This window comes from Dioscorea cayenensis, chromosome 17 (genome assembly GCF_009730915.1).
Source record: "Dioscorea cayenensis subsp. rotundata cultivar TDr96_F1 chromosome 17, TDr96_F1_v2_PseudoChromosome.rev07_lg8_w22 25.fasta, whole genome shotgun sequence".
NCBI lineage: Eukaryota > Viridiplantae > Streptophyta > Magnoliopsida > Dioscoreales > Dioscoreaceae > Dioscorea > Dioscorea cayenensis.
The window spans coordinates 13,542,886-13,564,238 of record NC_052487.1 but is presented as its reverse complement, the minus strand read 5'-3'; the positions used below and the strand labels follow the sequence as shown (position 1 = coordinate 13,564,238).

Here is a 21,353-nt window from a genome sequence, read left to right as displayed (position 1 = left end):
TGAAATCCTTCAAGTATCAAACATCATCAAATAGGATTAAATATAAATTATAGTGAAATTTGAAAACAAAAAGGAACATTGCTCTAATCATGACAACTCCTTGTTCTATTTATATAGTAAATCTTGATTTACTGTTGATGAACTTAACTTTACAGACTAATAAAATTTTTATTTCAATTACTCTGTCATCATAACCATCCATGGTGTCATGTATCAAAAGATTTACAATTAATGGATTCATCACGGTACTAATTAATCTTTATGGATGATCTTTATACTAATACCAGATTAAGGGTATTATGAGAAACAATTAAGGGAAATATTAGCCTAACGGACTTGAAATTCCCTAATCTTGAAGGGGCTCTAAGTGTCAAAGCATGGCATTTGGCAGAACTCTGATGCTAAGATTATATAATAAAATAAATTCAATATTAGCTAACAATTATATACCCTCTCTAGTTATGTGTTACAAATCCAAACAATACCTAGAGATTTCTAACAATGCATAGGAGCCAAATTCATCAACATAATTCCATTACTTGACTCAAAATAAGCATAGTAATAACTGAGGGAAGCATTGGCTCAAGGAACTTGATATTCCCGAAAACTAAGACCGTAGGTAGGCATCAAAGCATATAATTAACCAACACTTAAGTGCTAAGATTATATACTAGATCAAATTCATTATTGGATAATAATCATAAACCCTATTTTGTTTTGAGTTACAGATCCAAAACACTACCTCAATAGAAATTTTTAGCAATGCATAAAAATCAAATTCATCAACAAAATTACATCACTTGACCCAAAATAAGCAAATTAAACTAACATATAATGTTAGGAAAAATAATAAAATGTACAATGAAACATGTTTGCAAAACCAAAAAGAAATATACACTCACCGGTTTCTTCTTGTTGTTTTACTTGTCCTCCAAATGCCGTACCCCTTGTTTGGTTGGGGGATTTTAGAGGGGTGGTGAGGGGTGAGAGGGAGTCATGCTTGTTTGGTTGGGGATGTAAGGAGGAGGAGGGGGGGTATCCGTGATCACAGTGCCAGAAGAGATCCGTGATCGTAGTGTCGGAAGAGATCCGATCACAGCTCCCGGCATTGCCACATCGAATTTCCAAAAGGTTGTGAGTTTGTTTATTTTTTTAAACCATATTTAAGTGTTTATTCTAATTTAATTTGGTTTTCATCAATCTTACATTTAGATAATAGGATTTTCCAAATATCTAGCTTGAGGATAAAGATAAAATTTTATCCAAAGAATTTCTGTAAGTTTTGATTTTTTTTTCCTTTCAATTTTAAGTCATTTTTTGTAATTTCTTCATATACAACTTATTAGTAATATTAATTTAATTTAAATTGAGTAAAATTTATCTTCATTTATTTATTTGAATAGAAATCTTACATTTGTCTCATTATCCAACATTTGAGTAGAAATCTTGTTATCTTAGTTTATAAAGTATAATAATACTAAATAAGATAATAATTAGGATAATTAAGATGATAATAGCATTTCTAATTAAATTACAACATTTAAACTCATCAATCTCATTTAACAGGGCTTATTAATCAGGACAACTGACAACGCCCCTTGCATATGTCCCGCAAGTGCACGGGTTTGTCAAAGTAATAAAATCCCAATGAGTAGGGAGTAAAAATACTAAAATTGTTTCTTAACTAAGTGAAATATGAATAGTGATTTGTGTGACAAGATGTAATGCAAACAAAAGTAAAAGAGACAAGAGAGAGAGAGAGCACAAGTAAAGGAGAGGTAAGGCAATCGATATAAATGGGGTACTCAGATATTGATCCGCCTAGGACAATCGTTTCAAGTGCAAAAACCCTCTATTATGCTTCCTAACTAATGCATTAATGAGTCGTGGAGATCCTTTAATACATGGTCCCAAATCTAAGGTCAACCATGCCTAACCCTATACATGTCCCGGAGGATAAATTGAACAATCTCTCAACCTCGCACTCGTATAGAATTGCAATGAGTTCTAGGAATTCCAAGTGATAAATCTTCTTCCTATATGTAGACCTAACCCTTTGGTCCAGGCAGAAGGTCCCTAGTCACAATTAAGCCCTAGATGTTAAAATCACTTCAACGCTTCACTCCATTGCACTCGCAACTAAGCCCCAATGGAAGGTCATCCCTTAGTCCATTCACTCTACTATGACCATAAAGAACTCAAGGAATTGGAAGTAGAATAAATCACATTGGAGGGGAAAAGGAATGCTCTGCTACCTCTCGACTCACCCTCTCAACTCTCTCCAATTTAGCTTTGTCTAACTCTCGTGGTGTGTCACTCAATCATAAGGGTTACCAACAAGAACTCTCAACCCTAGTGTCACTCTAAGGGAGTATTCATACAATCAATGCATTCAATATTGGAACTCAATAAAAACATTAATTAATGAAAGCATAATAACAAGGTTCAATGAAACGAATACATCCTAGGGTTCACAATCCAAGTACCCACTAGGGGGTTTAGCTCTTCATGGAGCTAATTACAATCAATGGAATCGAATGTAAAAGCAATCAATCCATAGAAAACCCCCTCGATAGTCGTGACGATGGTCTTGTGGAGAGTCCCCTACTCGTCCAAAGGTCCCTTTGTCCGGCCTAGGATACACCTCGCCGGATCGGTGCCGACGAAAGTTCTCCCACTAATCTTCTTCCAAAAGGAGCGTGATGTCAGAGCCGTAGAACCTCTCCCAATCCCTAGGTAATACGTCTCAAAACTCTAGCCTCAACCCTCTCTCAAGTTAGGGAAAAGATGAAGAAAAGAATGCTGAAATTGGGGCTGAAATCGGCTTTTAAAGAGCTGGAATCGGGAATCCACACGCCCCTGTGGATATTCCACACGGGTTTGTGGAATTAACACACGGGCGTGTGTAATTTCCACACGCCCGTGTGGCTTCTCTGGCTAACTCCTTCTTACGGCGGTTATGAACAGTGCATGTTACAGTATTTTTGCTTCAATACTGCTACAGTACCCTACTACAGTGCTAGTCCGAAACACTCCCGAAACCATGCTTTCATCGAGGTAACGTAAACGGGCACACGTTTACGTCGTAGATCACTTTGCTTCTTCAATAAACGGCCGTATTGGTGGAGATCTTGTTACACATGCACAAGCCGGAATACTTAGAATGTGACTGCCTTTGTGCCCCTCCAAATCATTGTGCTAGCTTGAATACAAGGAGGTTGCCACACATTCTAGCATCTTGAACCCGACTTATGTCTTCACGTTTGAACCTTCTCAAGATTTCCTCCAAATGGTGCACTCACGATCTACATTGGCTTCTTTCTCTAAGATTCGGCTTCACAACCCTATATGCATCAAAGTAACATAAATACACACATATTAGTGTTAAAACCCGATAAAAGTAATGCTCAACATAAGGAAAGAACACTTCGCATTCTTATCACACAAACACTTATCAAGCAATTCTTGTTAATTAATTAATTAATAAGAATATCAACTATCAACACTAATTCATCTCATTTAAAATCGTTATATCTTAATTAAAATAGTACATTCTAATTTTCTTTTATAGTTTTCTAATCATTATAAAATACTTTATTCCATATATTAATGACTTTTTTCCATATATTATAAAATACTCTGATCCATTCTAATTTATCTTTCCATATAATTTTCTAAACATTATAAAATACTTATTTTCTCAACATTTTAATTTCCACTGGAGAAAGATTTATGCAGTTGTAAAAGCAAAAGTTTACAAGAATTGCAAGTGAAATTCGAACCATTGACAAGTAATTCCTATATTTAATTTGTTTTTGTAATTTAGTCTTGTTCCTTTTAAGTTTATTACACTTGTCATTAACAAATAATTATAAGTGTTGATTTTTTTTTTACATGATTGTTTAAATAGTTCTCATAATTTATATATTTATCAAATTTAGATGGAAAATGAGGAAGTGATAGGCTGGTGGAATACTGTTCAAACTATGGTAGCTCATGTCATTTGTCTTATTACTCAATGTCACTTCATCCAAAAACATTCTCATAAAAGAAAAATAACTTATATAATGAGCTCAGAAAGAGAACATAATAAAAATGAGATAATGAGTCATATTATGAATAGTCAGTCTAGTCGATCGTAATATAGTGAGAATGAGACCTCATGAATTTTGGAGATTAGCTGAAATGTTAGAGAGTGAAGGTGGCCTAAGACCTACATGATGTGCAAGTGTGGAAGAACAATTTGCAAAGACTATATATTTTGACACATAGTGCCAAGAATCGTGAAGTAAACTTCTGGTTTTGAAGTTTAGGGCAGACTATTAGCTTTCATTTGCATAATGTGATAAAATCCATAATCCAATTAGAAGATAAATTTTTTATCCAGTCTAACTGTCTTTAATGAGATTCATTGCAATGAAAGATTTTTTTTTTTTTTCTATACTTCAAGGTAAACTTTTATACATATTAGCATATATACATCCATTTCACATAGTTGACAAAAACATGAATTCTAATATTTATATATTATACAATGTTCATATATAAGGATTGTGTCAGTGCAATTGATGGTACACATATACTTGTAAAATTCGCTCGTGAAGATGCTCCTAAGTACCATGGTAGCAAAGATTATCCAACACAAAACATCCTAGCAGCATGCACACTTGACTTAAAATTTACGTATGTGCTTATTGAATGGGAAGGACTTGCATCAGGTTCTAGAATTACAAAAGATGCATTGAGGGGAGAGGAGAGGATAGTCTAAAAATTCCTACTGGTAAATCAATTGTTATTTGGGTTTTTTTTTTCCGTTTCTACCTCAAATATGTTTGCTTGGTTTAAGGTAAAGCTTTATTAATATACATGTTGCAATTCAAGAAAATATTACCTCGTAGATGCTGGATTCATTTTATTAAAAGGACTGATTACACCTTATAGCGGTGTGCATTATCATTTGAAAAAGAGTATTCATCAAGAAGCCCTCCACAAGATTATCGTGAATTATTTAATCTCCGTCATGCACATTGCATAATGTCATTGGACAAGTTTTTGGACTTTTGAAGAAATGGTTCATTATAATTTCAAATGCTTTTGATGCCCGCTATGGAGTGAAAACTCATAATTCAATAATTTTAGCTTGTTATATTTTACATAATTATTTGATGTTTGTGGATCCCGATGATGACCTTATAGCAGAGCTTGATGCAGAACCAGCAAGTGAAGAAGTAACTGATAATGAGTATTATACTCATAGAATTAATAGTGAAGATTCTGTGCAAGGAGAGTGTTTAAGAGATTAATTGTCTGATGCAATATGGAGAGATTACACATCACAATAATCTATAGACCTAATTAACTTTGTCTTTATATTAATTTCCTTTTTGCTTCTTTGTTGTGTTTGATTTTTTATTGTTTGTTATGTTTGATCTCCTTTGAACTAAGGATGTTGTAGGTTTTTATGTAGAGCTTATTGAGGTTTGATTTCTTATTGAGGTTTTTATTATATTCATGTGAATTATTTTGCCTTGAACATCATGTCATCCAAAAAGAATGACGTGGGGGAAGGAAGCATATAAAAAATGCTAGTATGGACACCTGCAATGGATGCTGTGTTAGTTGATGCATTTCTAAACCAATATAACATGGGGTTAAAGGTGAATGACACTTTCATTTCCAAGGCTTATGATAATATTGTTGATGAACTTGCAAAGAATTTCAATGCCAAGATTGAAAAGAATCAAGTGAAGAGTCAATGGAAGATCTTACACTTCCCGATGCTTATGATATCTTCAAGAATGACTCGAGTAGATTCACCATAGATCTAATAACACAAATATGGATGACTGAACCAGAAGTATGGAATGATCTCATCAAGGTAAAATTTGTATAAATTGGTTAAGATGAATTGTTTTAACTATGTTCAAATGGGATAGAATTAGAACTCAGTTTTAATTATCCATATTTTATATACTCATATGTATATTTTTTTTATATATATTATTACATCTTGGAAACAAGTAATCTAATTATAAAGTAATAATGTAGGTGAAGCCTCAAGCTAATATATATATATATATATATATATATATATATATATATATATATATATATATTCAAACTGTTGTTCCACACTATGATAAAATGGTCATTGTGTAATGGAAGGATAGAGCTATGGAAAATCATTCTGTAACTATTTCAGAGCTACGAAAGTGTCCAAGTTTCAATGCTATAGAGGATTTCACTGATTTCACTTATAACATTGATCCCACTATGTCTCAATTTTTAGGTCAAAATGTACAATATTTTGTAGATAATGATGTGGACATGGTGCCACCTTCACCTTTTGAGCATGTCTCTCCTTCTTCCCATGGTGGTAGTGGTGGCAACAAGAAGTCCAAAAAATCTATTGATAAAGAGAAAGAGGTTGGTGAAGGGATGAAAAATGCAATAGAGAAAGTGACATATGCAATTAAGAGTTCTGGTCAGCTTATTGTAGAGAATATTAAGTCTTCTAGTGAGTTCATTGCAAAGAAAACTCCAATATCTCCAACAGAGAAATATCAAATCCTACTGGACTTAGGATTTCAGCCACCAATGCTTCATAATACTTATACCAAACTTGTGATGAATGCTAACTTGTTGAATGCAGTACTTGGTTGTCCAGTGGAACACCGCAAGGAGTTTATTTTAAGTGGGATGCTTGGTGATCTTAATAATTTCACTATGTAATTGTTAGGAGAAAGATCTTCTTGAAGAATTAGTATTTTTATCTATGTCTAGAACATATTTTACTTGTGTTTTTACTGATAGCAAAATGCTATTATGGGTGTACTATGCCTTGTATTCAATCATGAGTGACATATTTTGCCTTATGTAGTTTGAACTTAAAAGTGGCATGAGAAGAACCATTTGTCATCTATTTATATTGTTTACTTGTTGCCAGCATTTGCCTCAGGGAGATATTTTTAATGCATTGAAAGTGGCTTGTTCTTGGATTTGTTATTGTGTTAAAAAAAATGTGAAGTATCACAATATTGCAATCATGGTGTAAAAGCATCACTTACACCACTTTATATGGTTTCTATATTGTGCTAATAAATAGTTCATCTATGCATTATATTTTTTTAACGAAATATATCGAATTTCATGGTGCTATGAACATTTTCCGCAAAAGTTTTTTTTAATTAACTCCTGATTTTTGTAATGTAAGTTTTCATACAATAAAAAATAAAATCACCATTAATAACATGTAATTTAATGTGGACAGGAGTATGAGATTTTCATAAAAAATTTTTATCGCCACGAACGTATTATTTTCATTCATTCTTAATTTTTAATATTATTTTAAAATTATTAATAAAAAATTTATGCAAAAAATATAAAAATACTAAAAGGTAAAAAATGTGTTATGTAGTTATTGATTTAATAATAATAATAATAATAGTAATAAATTAAAAAAAAAATTTTTATATAAAAAAATAAATTGGTCAAATACACATTATACCTCTCCCCACTCCTCCCAACCAAATAAAATAAATAAATTAGTACCACTCCTTCATTCAACCAAACATAATATATTACAAAAGGGTGCTACGAGCATGGCCTCTGGCCTCAGTATTGTCAGTATTGTCTTGCTTCACAACCATCAGTCCAATCAACTTGTACACATTTGCATCCTCCTTCAAAAGATCCAACTCCTACAATCAAGCAATCCAACGATCTAAAAGGAGAAAAACCAGAGCATTCATCAACCAAATTGACGAGAAAAAAGGCAGCTGACCTTGTGAACAAGCTCATTCTCTCCAAGCTGGATAGTGTACTGCTTCCTCACTTGATGGTTCTTGGAGAAGTCTGAAGAGGAAGAGAGAGTAGAGAGAGAGATGGATGGGTGAAGTCACTTGGAGTTAGGGTTTGGAAATTTGAAGGGAAATAGAAGTAGAAGGAGAAGGATGCTTGCCTTTCTGAATTTTGCTGAGGGCTTTGGCTTGGGCTTCGAGATCTCGCTCAAGCTCTTTGATCGCCGTCGCTGATGCCATGGTTCACAGTCGGAGACTGTGAAAACAAAGAAGCCAGCCTCTCAAAAGTCTCTGCTTTGATGACTAGTTCGTGGGTGAAGAAGAATAATCATAAGATTTTCTTCTAATTTTACAAATAGGACCAAAACATTGTTTAAGTGATTAAATTTTATATATTTTTTTTGTTTTTTTATCCAAATGGGCACCTGAAATTTTTATTAAAAAAAGCAATCTCGATTTTTTTTAAAATTATGCAAAGCAGTTAATGCAGTGTGGTAAAAAAATAATTTGTAAAATTTTATAATTTTGATCTTATAATGACATAAAATTGGTTTAAAGCCAAGTAGTAAAGTTTTTGTTATTATTTATTTTAACTCTGAAATTATAAAATTATTTATTTGGGCCATGAACAATATAAATTTATTCAATTTGGGCTTTAAAATGTGTTTCCCAGAAAGAAAAAAAAAATGAATTAAAAATGACAACTTGTAAACATTGGCTTACAAGGTTATACTTAACTTGCCTAATTTTAAAATCAAGTCCCTTATGTCTCTATTGTTGACCAATGTTTTAATAACCGGACCGGTTGTCGAACCGGTTAAGCAACCGGTTCCGGTCCAACCGGTTGAACCGGTTGAACCGGCCGGTTCAACCGGATTTAATTTTTTCAAATAAATAAATATTTAAAAAAATTTAAAAAAACATTAAAAAAATAAGTAAAAAAATAATTTCAAAAAAATAAAGAAAAAAATAATAAAAAAAGATACAAAAATTACATATTGCAAATTTAAATTACCTTTATAAGGTCATAAAGTTTTAACTTTTACATAAAAATTAAAAATTTTTCAAAAATACAAATATACAAAAAAATACAACTATACAACAAATATTGAAAAAAATAAAGAATTAAATAAAAATATAAGTCTACAAGTATACAACAACAACAATAATGATTAAAAAAATTAAAAACCAAACCGTTCAAATATTTGGTTTAACACTTTAACTTTAATGAGTTTAATTATTGATTAGTGTAAAATTATAAGTTAATCATAATAAATTAATAATAATAAATTATAATATATTGATATTTTTTATGCATTTTGTTTTTTATTTTTTTGACTTTTTTGTCTTTTTAAAATTTGGACGGAGTTAATTAGTTTATTAAGTTGATATAAGTTTTTAATTATAAAATAAATTAATTAAATAAATTAATTAAATCAATAAATTAACCGGTCCGGTCCAACCGGTTCACCGGTTCACCGGTTGAACCGGTTGAACCGGCCGGTCCGGTTCTTTTGTAGTATATATTACTAACCGGACCGGTTTACCGGCCGGTTCCCGGTTGAACCGGTTGAACCGGCCGGTCCGGTCCGGTTTTTAAATCATTGTTGTTGACCGTTATTCATAAAATTAGGTATATATATATATATTTTGTGGGGTGTAGTGTAGGGTTTAGGCTTAGGTTTAGGTTGTTTATAATTTTGTAGTTATGTGCACAATGATGCACAGTATTTGAAACCGAACACTTCTCCTTTCCGTAACTAGGGAAGATGACTTCTATAAAGTCACCAATTTCTAACTATTGGCTTTTATGAATGACTAATTCTTTATGGTTAAAGCTGAAATCAATGCCTTTAATTAATGCTCCAAAGTATTAAAAAAATGGTAGGTTCTACCATATAAATTATTTTAGGGATAAATTTAAAATTATTTTTTTTAATTACTATTTTTTTTAGAATAATTACCAAATTCATCAAATTAATTATTTTTGATTAATTTCATGTAGTTTGAAGTTTTTGGTGATTGATATCCATATATAATAAGTTCGAATACATAAATATTGTTTTTATGAGGATATACAAGCAAATGCACACTTAGTAGAAATAAATTTAAAAATATCTTTTTTGGCGAGGTAATATGCACAAATATTCATTGTCCATGGCATACTAGGAAAACTTTACAATAATCTCTAGGTAAATATGCATTAATAAAATAACAAAATGCATTGAGAATACGTTTACACTTGTTCAAAATTATTCCTAATGTCATTCAATTATCATATTCATAAGCCTACAAGAACCCAATGAAATGTGTGACATTGTTGAGTTTCATTGAGAAGAAGTTACAAAGAAGAAGATGAAGCCAAAAGAGAGAAAGGGAAGGAAGCTGAGTTAGTTGGCAATTATTTGCCATGTCAGCAGTTAGTTAAGAAGTTAACCACGTCAACAAGGGATTTTCTGGTCTTTTCATTCATTTGTATAAACTCAATACAACTTTATAAATACAAAGTGTAAACTTTTGTTATAGAATGAATGAATGTGAAGTGATATTGATTTGTTTTCCTCCAACTCATTTCTTTTCATTGTTCGTGATGTTCTTGAGTCTCCTTCTTCTTCTTCTTCTTCATTGTTTTCTTTAGCACCATTGTTCTTAATCTCTGAAACAAAGAAGGTACAGAGTATATACAATAGGATTCTGATCTATTGGTGTAGAGGATTTGATCATTCTTAAGCTGTTGAAGGTGTCAAGGAGCTCAGCCTTGCACCAAATGGATTTCTTCATGGTATTAGAGACTAGAATCCTTTTTTTTGGCTATATGATAGTCTAATTTTTGTGAAAAAAATTTGTTTCTTGCTGCGTTCCTAGTCGTTCTTTAGTTTTCTCTTGAAATATCATGGATGAGAGTGTCATGAATGCTAGTAGAGGATCAATTGATCCGAATGATATATACTATATACATGCAAGTGATAGCCCGGGTATGATGCTGGTGTCTAAATCTTTTGATGGCCATGGTTTTGGATCTTGGAGATGAGCCATATTGTTAGCTTTGACTACAAAGAATAAACAGAATTTATTAATGGTTTTTGTAAAAGGCCAGAAGATGATCCTGCTGAATTTTCTCTTTAGGAGAGGTGCAATAGCATGGTGATAACATGGATCTTGAATGCTTTAACAAAAGAAATTTCTGATAGTGTTGTATATTTTGATTTTGCTAGAGAAGTTTGGCTTGAATTAAAGGAGAGATTTGGCCAATTGAATGGGTCACAAAGTTGAGTCAGGTTTCACAAGGGACAAGTAACATTACTGCGTATTTTACCAAGATAAAAAAAATTGTGGGAAGAGATTCAATCTCTCAGTAAGCTTCCCAAAGGTTCTTGTGGTGTTTTGAATCAATATACTTATGGTGTGATACAAGAATCACAGAAAAATTGATGAGAATCGGAGGCTAATGCAATTCTTGATGGGCTTGAACGAAAGCTACACTACTGAAAGAGTAAATATCTTGATGATGCGGCCTTTGTCTGTAGTTCGACAAGCTTATTCTTTGCTAATCAAAGTGGAAAAACAAAGGGAAATTAGATCTAGTCCGCAAAATGTTTCAAATGGGATGCTAATAAATGTTGACTCATCCAACATTTCAAGGAATCATATTGGAAGAAATTTTACCAATTTCAAAAATAGATACAAACCAAAGTTCAAAAGGATGTTCTATGATTATTGCAAAAAAATAGGTCATACAAAAGAGAAGCGCTATAAATTGCATGGTTTCCCCAATAATCCTAAGGCTGGAAGAGATAGGAGAATTTTTACATGTCACGCCCCGAACCTGGTGCGCTGACAAACGGCCGCAGACTCACAAGGCAGGGCCCAGTGAACCTGCAAGGCCTCAAAACCTAACACAGACTAGGAGTAGAAAATAAACTGACAGAATACCAAGTAAGAGTACAACTTAAGGTTTACAACCAACTCGAATACAAGGTAAATGAAAAATACAGACATGACCTACAAGGGAGGTTCTTAAACAATAATACAAGCGATACAAAGACATAAGTCTTAAGGCATAAATCCCAAAGAAGACATCTCTGGAAGCCTTCTAAGATCCCACGGGTCTCATCGCTCCCGATCCGAAAAAGGATTTAAAAGTAAATCCATGAGCTCACTAGCCCGATGAAGTAATCCAAAAACAAAGCTGAAAGCAAAAGTTCGAGTCCGAAATTTACACAAAAAAATAATGCAATAGCACAAAAATAGTGTAAACAAAATCAAAAGTAAAAACAATAAATACAATATCCAAAGTATGACTCCAAATTCATCGAAAGTGCCAAAGGTCATTTGTTTACCCTCGGTGATGGACCCGAGCCGAAATAATCGAAATCATTTATTTACCCTCGGTGACCCGAGGCCCGAATAACAGGTGACCGTTGATTATTTCACCGAACGGACACGGTGCAGCTGCAGTCTCATTTTCCAAAAAAATTACTTGTCGACAAGGTCGGGGTTTAACCCCCACGCGAGGGGTTGCATATTGTTCATTTGGAGACCAAAAAAATTCGAGATACAATTCCAAGCCAAGAATACGAGAATATTCACAAGTATTTTTCCAAAAAAATTCATCTAATAAAAATAAAGTAAATAATAAAATAAACAGATAAATAAATAATGTAAAAAGGAAATACTCACTTTTTCCAAGCCTAAGCTCGGTTTTCACTTTGGAGAAATAATAACAACATTTCACAAATATTTTTCCCAAAAATTCAAGAAAAATAAAAAGATTTACCAAAAAAATAAAAAAATAAAAAAATAAAAATAACACAAGTATAAATAATAGTGAAACCAATAAATAATTATTAGACCAATCTCAAGGAAGAAATGCATTAGTACAATAATATACTAAAAATTTGTAAAAAAATACAAGGGTCTAATGTATCTTATCAATTGAAGAAAAAAATGGCCCACCTAAAAACCAAAATAGCTAGGAAAAATAATTTCAAAGGAAATATTGTCAAAAACAAGGATGTTAAAAAAATTTTTAGGAAGGTGATAGGCAAGGACATAGAGGCAAGTGGATATTTAAGGGATAAATGTATAACCCAAATAATATATAGGTAATTCAAGTTGATGTTAGGTGGACCAAGGATTCAAGCACTTAATAAATCTCAAGTTTTTTTGCTATTGGGAATAAACATGGTTACAAAAAGGATAATTACTTTTGCCAAATATTTGGAAGTAACAAGGAAATAACATATATAAGTTTTTGGCAAATAATAGCACTATGGTTCCAACTAAGTATAGAAACTTCTCTTCCTCTAAAAAAACACAAGACATAAATAGATGGCATTCCCACAATAATTTTTTTAAAGAATAAATGCAAACAAAAATTTCAGAAATTTTGCATGAAAAATAAATCAAAAACAACAAAAATTTAAATACAAGAGTTTAAGGGATTACTTACTTGGTGATCCTAAATTCAAAAAGAGATCCAAGATGATGCTCAAGGTGGTCCTAAAATCCAAGGGAAAAACCAACCAAATATACATGAATATTTGGAAGAGTTCAAAGCACAAAAAGTTCATGCTAAGCTAGTCTAAAAAAATACCCCATTAAAAACAACAACAATATGGAAGTATCTACAAGTAGATCTAACATAAAAACTAATACTAGTGGTAATAACAATGATGTGGGAAGGGAACATAGAATGATTAATAGGAACAAGGAAAAATAGGTGAGAGAAACAAGGATGGAAATAAATCTCCTAGCACAAGTAGTAGATCAATGCATGCATGCATGCATGTATATATATATATATAATCACAAGGATGCAAAAAAATATATAAGGTCCAACACACATGCCAAAACTACAAAAACTAAACATTCATTAGGCATGCAAAAAAACTTGGGTTTTTGGCTTGGGTTTCAAGCAAAAATGGTATCAACATATAGATGGTTCCATGAATAAAAACTTTATGTACCATGGAGACCAAGAACTAAAAGATACTCAAGAGGCACAAGGGTGGGTTTCAACATGCATAAGGAGAGGGTTTTTCATGCAAGGATAAGCACCAAGAAAAATATCAACCAACAACTTCATGCAAACATAAGCAACAAGACAACCACCATCATGCATGAGAGGGAGATTAGCTTCCGGACAAGGTGAACACCCTTCGACAAATACCTCGAGTTGTTGACGAGTTGAAGAGCTCCTCCCGGTTTGATCGCCGCCGCTACAGTGCTCCGGTGAGGTGCTTCACTCTTAAGGCTTCAATGGAGAGGAGAGTGAGGTTAGAGGGTGGAAAGAAGCAAGGAAGGGTAGTGATAATGCAAGGGATGAGGAAATAATGCCAGGAGACAAAGATGGGACTGAAATCCTGGAATCCCTCCATGTTATCCTCCTTTGCAAGCTTTTCAAAACAACCAGCCAAAAAAAGATTAAGGGGAAAGTAAGTATGATTAGCAACTAAGGCAAGCTTTAATTAAGGACGTGGTCCACAATCCTCCCCTCCTTAAAAGAGTTTAGTCCTCTAAACTCGCACTTGCCCTGAGAAAAAAGAAAATGATACTTCTCTCTCATAACAGACTCTAATTCCCAAGTTGCCTCACGCTCAGAATGGTTTCTCCATTGGACTTTGACATAAGGAATGGCCCGCCTCCTCAGTTCTTGCTTCTTAAAATCTACAATCTTTACCGGTTGCTCTTCGAAGGACAAATCGCTATTTAATTCAAAATCTGAGAACTAGATCACATGATCAGGGTTGGAAACATATTTCCTCAGCATTGAGACATGGAACACATTATGTACTCGAGAGAGAGCAGGTGGAAGGGCAAGCCGATAAGGCACCTCACCAATACGTTCCAAGATTTCAAAAGGGCCAATGAAACGAGGACTAAGTTTACCTTTTACACCAAAGCGAACAATTCCTTTAGCAGGAGCAACTTTCAAGAACACGTGATCTCCCACTTGGAATTCCAAGTTCTTTCTTCTACTGTCTGCATAACTTTTCTGCCGGCTCTGAGCTGCTTGTAATCGATTTCTAATTTGGCGAACTTTCTCAACTGTTATCTGCACAATCTCTGGCCCCAAAAGTTTTCTTTCTCCTACATCGTCCCAACAGATAGGTGACCTGCACTGCCTCCCGTACAAAGCCTCATAGGGAGCCATCTGGATACTTGCCTGGTAGCTGTTGTTATAAGAAAATTCTATCAAGGGTAGATGTCGATCCCAAGCACCTCCAAAATCTAGCATATATGCTCGCAACATGTTTTCCAAAATTTGAATAGTTTGTTCTGATTGCCCATCAGTTTGAGGATGAAAAGTCGTACTGAAAGTGAGTTTCGTCCCTAAAGCTTTATGTAGGCTCCTCCAGAAATGAGCTATGAACCGCGAGTCCCGATCAGAGACGATGGTTACTGGAACACCATGCAGCTTCACAATCTGGTCAATATATAACTCAGCAAGTTTTTCCAAAGACAAACCGGTCTTAATAACTAAGAAGTGAGCGGACTTAGTTAACCTATCAACTACTACCCACACACTGTCAAAACCTTTATTGGTCTTAGGAAAACCAGACACAAAGTCCATAGCTATATTCTCCCATTTCCACTCAGGAATAGGAAGAGGTTGGAGAAGTCCTGCAGGTCTTTGATGCTCCACCTTTACTTGTTGACAAGTCAAACATTGCGCCACAAACTGAGCAATCTCTCGCTTCATGTTGTTCCACCAAAAGTTGAGCTTCAAGTCCTTGTACATTTTTGTGCTGCCAGGATGCACTGAGTAACTAGAGAAGTGGGCTTCTTCCAAAATCTCCTTCTTTAAATCTAGAACATTTGGTACACAGATCCGATCACCAAATCTGATTGAGCCATCCTCATGGATTCTAAATTGACCTTGGGAACCATCTATTACTTCTTGACGGATCTTCTGTAGGTAATCATCTTTTTCTTGAGCTATCTTGATCCTTTCCAGCAGAGTAGGTCGTAAAACCATGTTTGCTATAGAAGCACTGGCACTCGGCAGAAATATCTGAAGTTCCATTCTTCTTATATCCTCCAAAATAGACCTTTAAGAAGTGATCAATGCCGCCACACTGCCAAAATACTTTCTACTAAGCGCATCGGCCACAACATTAGCCTTGCAAGGTGATAACTGATAGTCAGATCATAATCTTTCATCAACTCTAACCATCTTCTCTGTCTCAAATTCAGCTCTTTCTGGGTGAAAATATACTTGAGGCTCTTGTGATCTGTAAATACTTCACATGATTCTCCATAAAGGTAGTGTCTCCAGATCTTCAAAGCAAAAATCACTGCAGCAAGCTCCAAGTCATGGGTGGGATAGTTCTCCTCAAAAGGTTTAAGTTGCCTAGAGGCATAGGCAACTACTCGGCCATTTTGCACAAGACACAGCCCAACCCCGTCTTACAAGCATCACTATAAATAGTGAAACCATCTCCAGGAGAAGGAAGTGTGAGGATAGGTGCTGACACCAAACGACGCTTTAACTCCTGGAAGCTCTGTTCACACTTATTGGACCACTGAAAGTTTGTCCCTTTCCTTGTAAGTCTCGTCAATGGTGCTGCCAACACTGAGAATCCTTCAACAAATCTTCTATAGTAACCTGCCAGTCCCAAAAAGCTACGAATTTCTGTCACACTTGTCGGCCTTTTCCACTCTACGACTGCTTCAATCTTGGTAGGATCCACAGAGATGCCGTCTTTGGTTATGACATGGCCAAGGAAAGCCACTCGATCTAGCCAAAATTCACACTTAGAGAATTTGGCGAAAAGTTTCCTCTCTCTGAGTGTCCCCAACATGATCCTCAAATGCTCTTCATGCTCCTCCTGATTTCTAGAATACACCAAGATGTCGTCGATGAACACCACAACAAATTTGTCCAGGAAAGGTTTGAAAGTTCTGTTCATCAAATCCATGAAAGTAGCTAGTGCATTAGTCAACCCGAAAGGCATTACTAGGAACTCGTAATGACCATAACGAGTTCGAAATGCAAAAATTGGTACATCCTCTTGCTTGATCTTCAGTTGGTGGTATCCCGTTCTGAGGTCAATCTTCGAGAAAACTTGCGAACCTTGCAGCTGATCAAATAGGTCATCAATCCTTGGTAATGGATATCTGTTCTTCACAGTCACTTTATTTAGCTCCCGATAGTCGATGCATAATCTCAAGCTGCCATCTTTCTTTTTCACAAAAAGTACAGGAGCTCCCCAAGGAGAAACACTCGGACGGATGAAACCTTTATCGAGAAGTTCTTCAAGCTGCTTCTTCAATTCAACTAGCTCAGCAGGGGCCATCCTATAAGGGGCCTTAGAGATGCAATTAGTGCCTGGGACTAGGTTAATAGAGAATTCTATCTCCCTGTCCGGAGGCAACCCCGGAAGATCTTCAGGAAACACATCTAGAAATTCCCTCACTACTGGGATATCTTCAAGCACCTGACCTCCACTCTTGACTTCTACCACAGTGGCGAGGACTCCTGAGCACCCACTCAAAAGTAATTTCTTAGCTTGCAGGGCAGAAATTACTCGAGCTGGTGATACGGAAGCACTCCCAAGGAAAGAGAACTCTGGTTCTCCAGGGATTCTAAAGTCAACTCTTTTCCTATGGCAATCTACCACGGCATGGGTGGAGGATAACCAGTCCATCCCCAAAATAACATCAAAGTCCTTCATGCTCATGACATGGAGATCAGCTAGCAACACATGATTATCAATTGCCACAGGACAGTTTACACAAACTGTGCTGATTACTAAGGCATCACCAACAGGTGTAGCAACACTCAAATCAGAATCCAACACAACAGCAGGCAAAGCATGCTTCCGAACAAATATAGAAGAAATAAAGGAATGCGTAGCTCCAGAATCAAACAAAACACATGCATAAGCAGAATATACTGGTAAAGTACCTGACACCACAGCATTGGAGGCATGAGCATCCTCCTGAGTCAGTGCATAGACTCGTCCTTGAGTCCTAGGTCTGCCCGTCTTCTGATGGGTTGAGGAAGATGGTTGTCCATTAACAGCTTTTCCTTCACGCTGTTCCGAAGGAACCTGGGGTTTCTGTGCTGGTACCACCCTGGAACTCTGCCCACTAAAAGTCTGTTGAGGCTTAGAAAGCATTTGCGGACACTGAGCAATGCGGTGACCTTGACTGCCACAACTATAACAAGCTCCGGAAGCCCGTCTGCAATCTGTAGTCTTGTGAGCTCCACCACAAGTAGCACAACTTGGCTGGTTAGTCCGGGGAGGAGGGATAGGGGGCAACTTGCGAGGTCGTTGTGCCGGTGGTCCATTGACTGTTTGTGACTCATCTTGAACTCTATTGCCGGAGTTGCTCCTGTCTCCCGCTCCAGTAGGTCAGGTACTTTGGTTGTCAAAATTCCTGCCTCTCTTCTTCTGGAAGCTTTTCTTCTGTTCCTGAGTATCCTTCCAAACAGAATCTAGGGACTTAGCGCGTCCCACCACTTCAGCATAAGTACTCAAATGCAGAGGTGCTAGTCCCCTACGAATGTGAGGATGTAACCCCTCCTCGAATCGATTCGCCCGACTCTGATCATCTTCCACTAGTTTCGAAGCATACTTGGATAGTCGATCAAACTCCACTTCGTACTCATCTACTGACCTATTCCCCTGTGTCAAACGGATGAACTGTCGCTCTAGTTGCCTCTGCTTGTCCCTGGTAAAGTACTTCCCGAAGAGTGTCTTCCTCAGTTCTGCCCATGATTCAAACTCTTTTCCTTGCCTGATCCTAATTTCCCCATTATACTAATCTTTTGCAGGTCCTTGAATCATGTAGATGCCGAACCTGAGCTTCTCTTCTGGAGTACAGTTCATTACGGCAAAAGCTTTCTCCATCTTTGCTACCCACTGGTCTACCTCATCTGGATTGGTGGTTCCTTCAAATGGCGGGGGTCCTGTACTCCTAAATTCCATAACTGTCCTTTGTTTGGGCTCCTTAGGGGGAGGAGGAGGTGGCGGTGTTGGTTGTTGAGATAAATGTTGTTCCCGCACCAACCCCACTACTTCACGCAAAAGCTCCAGCATCACCCCTGGATTGTTAGAAGAATCTGTTTGGTTTCCACCTTGGCCTTCCTGAGTAGCTGCTGTTTGCCCAAGCAAATCATTCATGCTCCTGTTAGCTGCTCTACGAGGCATTCTGCAAAAACCCTAACCCAATTAGAAACTAGGGTGCGAGGACAACAAAGGTTTAAAGAAGGTAGGTAATCAAATCAAGCAGAACCATTACTCTAATACAACGAGGCTTAACCACAATCTAAACAGGTATCCCTGGGAAGATAATAAGAATACCACCAAAAGAGAACATGATCGTGGAAAAGCAGATGATCAAGCAACACTTAGGTACTACTAGTCTTAGAGAATAACAACAAAGCATACAAGGAGAAAGGTTTAGCAATCAAACACCAAAGATAAGTCTAAGAAAGGGAAAAAGATGCACTAGCAGCTTCCACAACTCTCCTGGGCTGAACTCTCAACATGAACCACGGTAGAGTGAGCAGGAGAAGTAACTGGATCCTCCACCAAAATCCTTGTAGCCAGTTTCGCAGCCCTTCTTTTTTCCCGCTCTTCCCTACGTATGAAATACTCACGGCCTTGCACGGTTCTTGGTGATAATACGGCTAGGTCAGTATTATCCCGGAGGGGATATACAGGACCAAGGCGGCGGAGAATAGCCAAGAAATAGTCATAAGCGGTAGCTGTTTCTTCAGAAAGTCCGTCCTTACGCATCCACCTTCCAATGTCCCACTGCATCATGCGAATATCAGTCTCTTCTTCATACAGCTCTCTCATGGTCTTTGCTATCAGTGAGCTGAAATCACGGGTGTTCATGCTTATCACCATAGAAGATGATGGCATGAGAGGATGAACTACTGCTCCACTGGACGGTTCATAGCTTTCCAGCTTCTTCAATCGCTTTTTCTCTCCTTTCTTCTCTGTCCTGATAAGTTGTTCGACTGCTTCCTTGTTGTATCCCAAGGTCGGGTCTGTCATCGTCCCCGCTTAAGTCCTCGAAGTTATCTTCTTCCTAACAAAAACATAAGAATCAATGCACAAGAATACAAGCAATATTATACTGAACATATCCTCTACCAAAATCATCAATCATCCTAAGAATTTCACGCTGAAGACTCTATCTATACTGCCAGGATCGTTAGACAGGAGGTTTATCTAATTCTCTCTGATACCACTTGATTTGTCACGCCCCGAACCTGGTGCGCTGACAAACGGCCGCAGACTCACAAGGCAGGGCCCAGTGAACCTGCAAGGCCTCAAAAACCCTAACATGCACTAGGAGTAGAAAAATAAACCCGATGTAATACCAAGTAAGAGTACAACTTAAGGTTTACAACCAACTCGAATACAAGGTAAATGAAAAATACAGCATGACCTACAAGGAGGTTCTTAAACAATAATACAACTGATACAAAGCCATAAGTCTTAAGGCATAAATCCCAAAGAAGACATCTACCTGAAGCCTTCTAAGATCCCTCGGGTCTCATCGCTCCCGATCCGAAAAAGGATTTAAAAGTAAATCCATGAGCTCACTAGCCCAAAGAAGTAATCCAAAACAAACTGAAAGCAAAAAGTTCAGTCTCGAAATTTGCACAAAAAAATAATGCAATAGCACAAAAATAGTGTAAACAAAAATCAAAGGTAAAACAATAAATACAATATCCAAAGTATGACTCCAAATTCACCGAAAGTGCCAAAGGTCATTTGTTTACCCTCGGTGATGCACTCCGAGCCAAAAATAATCGAAATCATTTATTTACCCTCGGTGACCCGAGACTCGAATAACAGTGGTCGTTGATTATTTCACCGAACGGACACGGTGCAGAACTGCAGTCTCATTTTCCAAAAAAATTACTTGTCGACAAGGTCGTGGGTTTAACCCCCCACCCGATGTGGTTGCATATTGTTCATTTGGAGACCAAAAAAATTCAGATACAATTCCAAGCCAAGAATACGGAATATTCACAAGTATTTTTCCAAAAAAATTCATCTAATAAAATAAAGTAAATAATAAAATAAACAGATAAATAAATAATGTAAAAGGAAATACTCACTTTTCCAAGCCTAAGCCTGGTTTTCACTTTGGAGAAATAATAACAACATTTCACAAATATTTTCCCAAAATTCAAGAAAATAAAAGATTTACCAAAAATAAAAATAAAAATAAAATAACACAAGTATAAATAATAGTGAAACCAATAAATAATTATTCGACCAATCTCAAGGAAGAAATGCATTAGTACAATAATATACTAAAATTTGTAAAAAATACAAGGTCTAATGTATCTTATCAATTGAAGAAAAATGGCCCACCTAAAACCAAAATAGCTAGGAAAATAATTTCAAAGGAAATATTGTCAAAACAAGGATGTTAAAAATTTTAGGAAGGTGATAGGCAAGGACATAGAGGCAAGTGGATATTTAAGGGATAAATGTATAACCCAAATAATATATAGGTAATTCAAGTTGATGTTAGGTGGACCAAGGATTCAAGCACTTAATAAATCTCAAGTTT

General features: G+C 36.0%; 1 protein-coding gene across 1 annotated transcript; it reads right to left on the bottom strand.

The window, feature by feature from the left end:
- Positions 1-7,556: 7,556 nt before the first annotated feature.
- Positions 7,557-8,158, bottom strand: LOC120280992 (prefoldin subunit 6-like). Its single transcript, XM_039287950.1, has 3 exons — positions 7,961-8,158; positions 7,784-7,854; positions 7,557-7,700 (listed from the first exon to the last, which is right to left on the bottom strand). Exons 1-3 carry the CDS (start codon positions 8,037-8,039, stop codon positions 7,581-7,583), a joined length of 270 nt encoding a protein of 89 aa, XP_039143884.1. The 5' UTR covers positions 8,040-8,158; the 3' UTR covers positions 7,557-7,580.
- Positions 8,159-21,353: the final 13,195 nt, after the last annotated feature.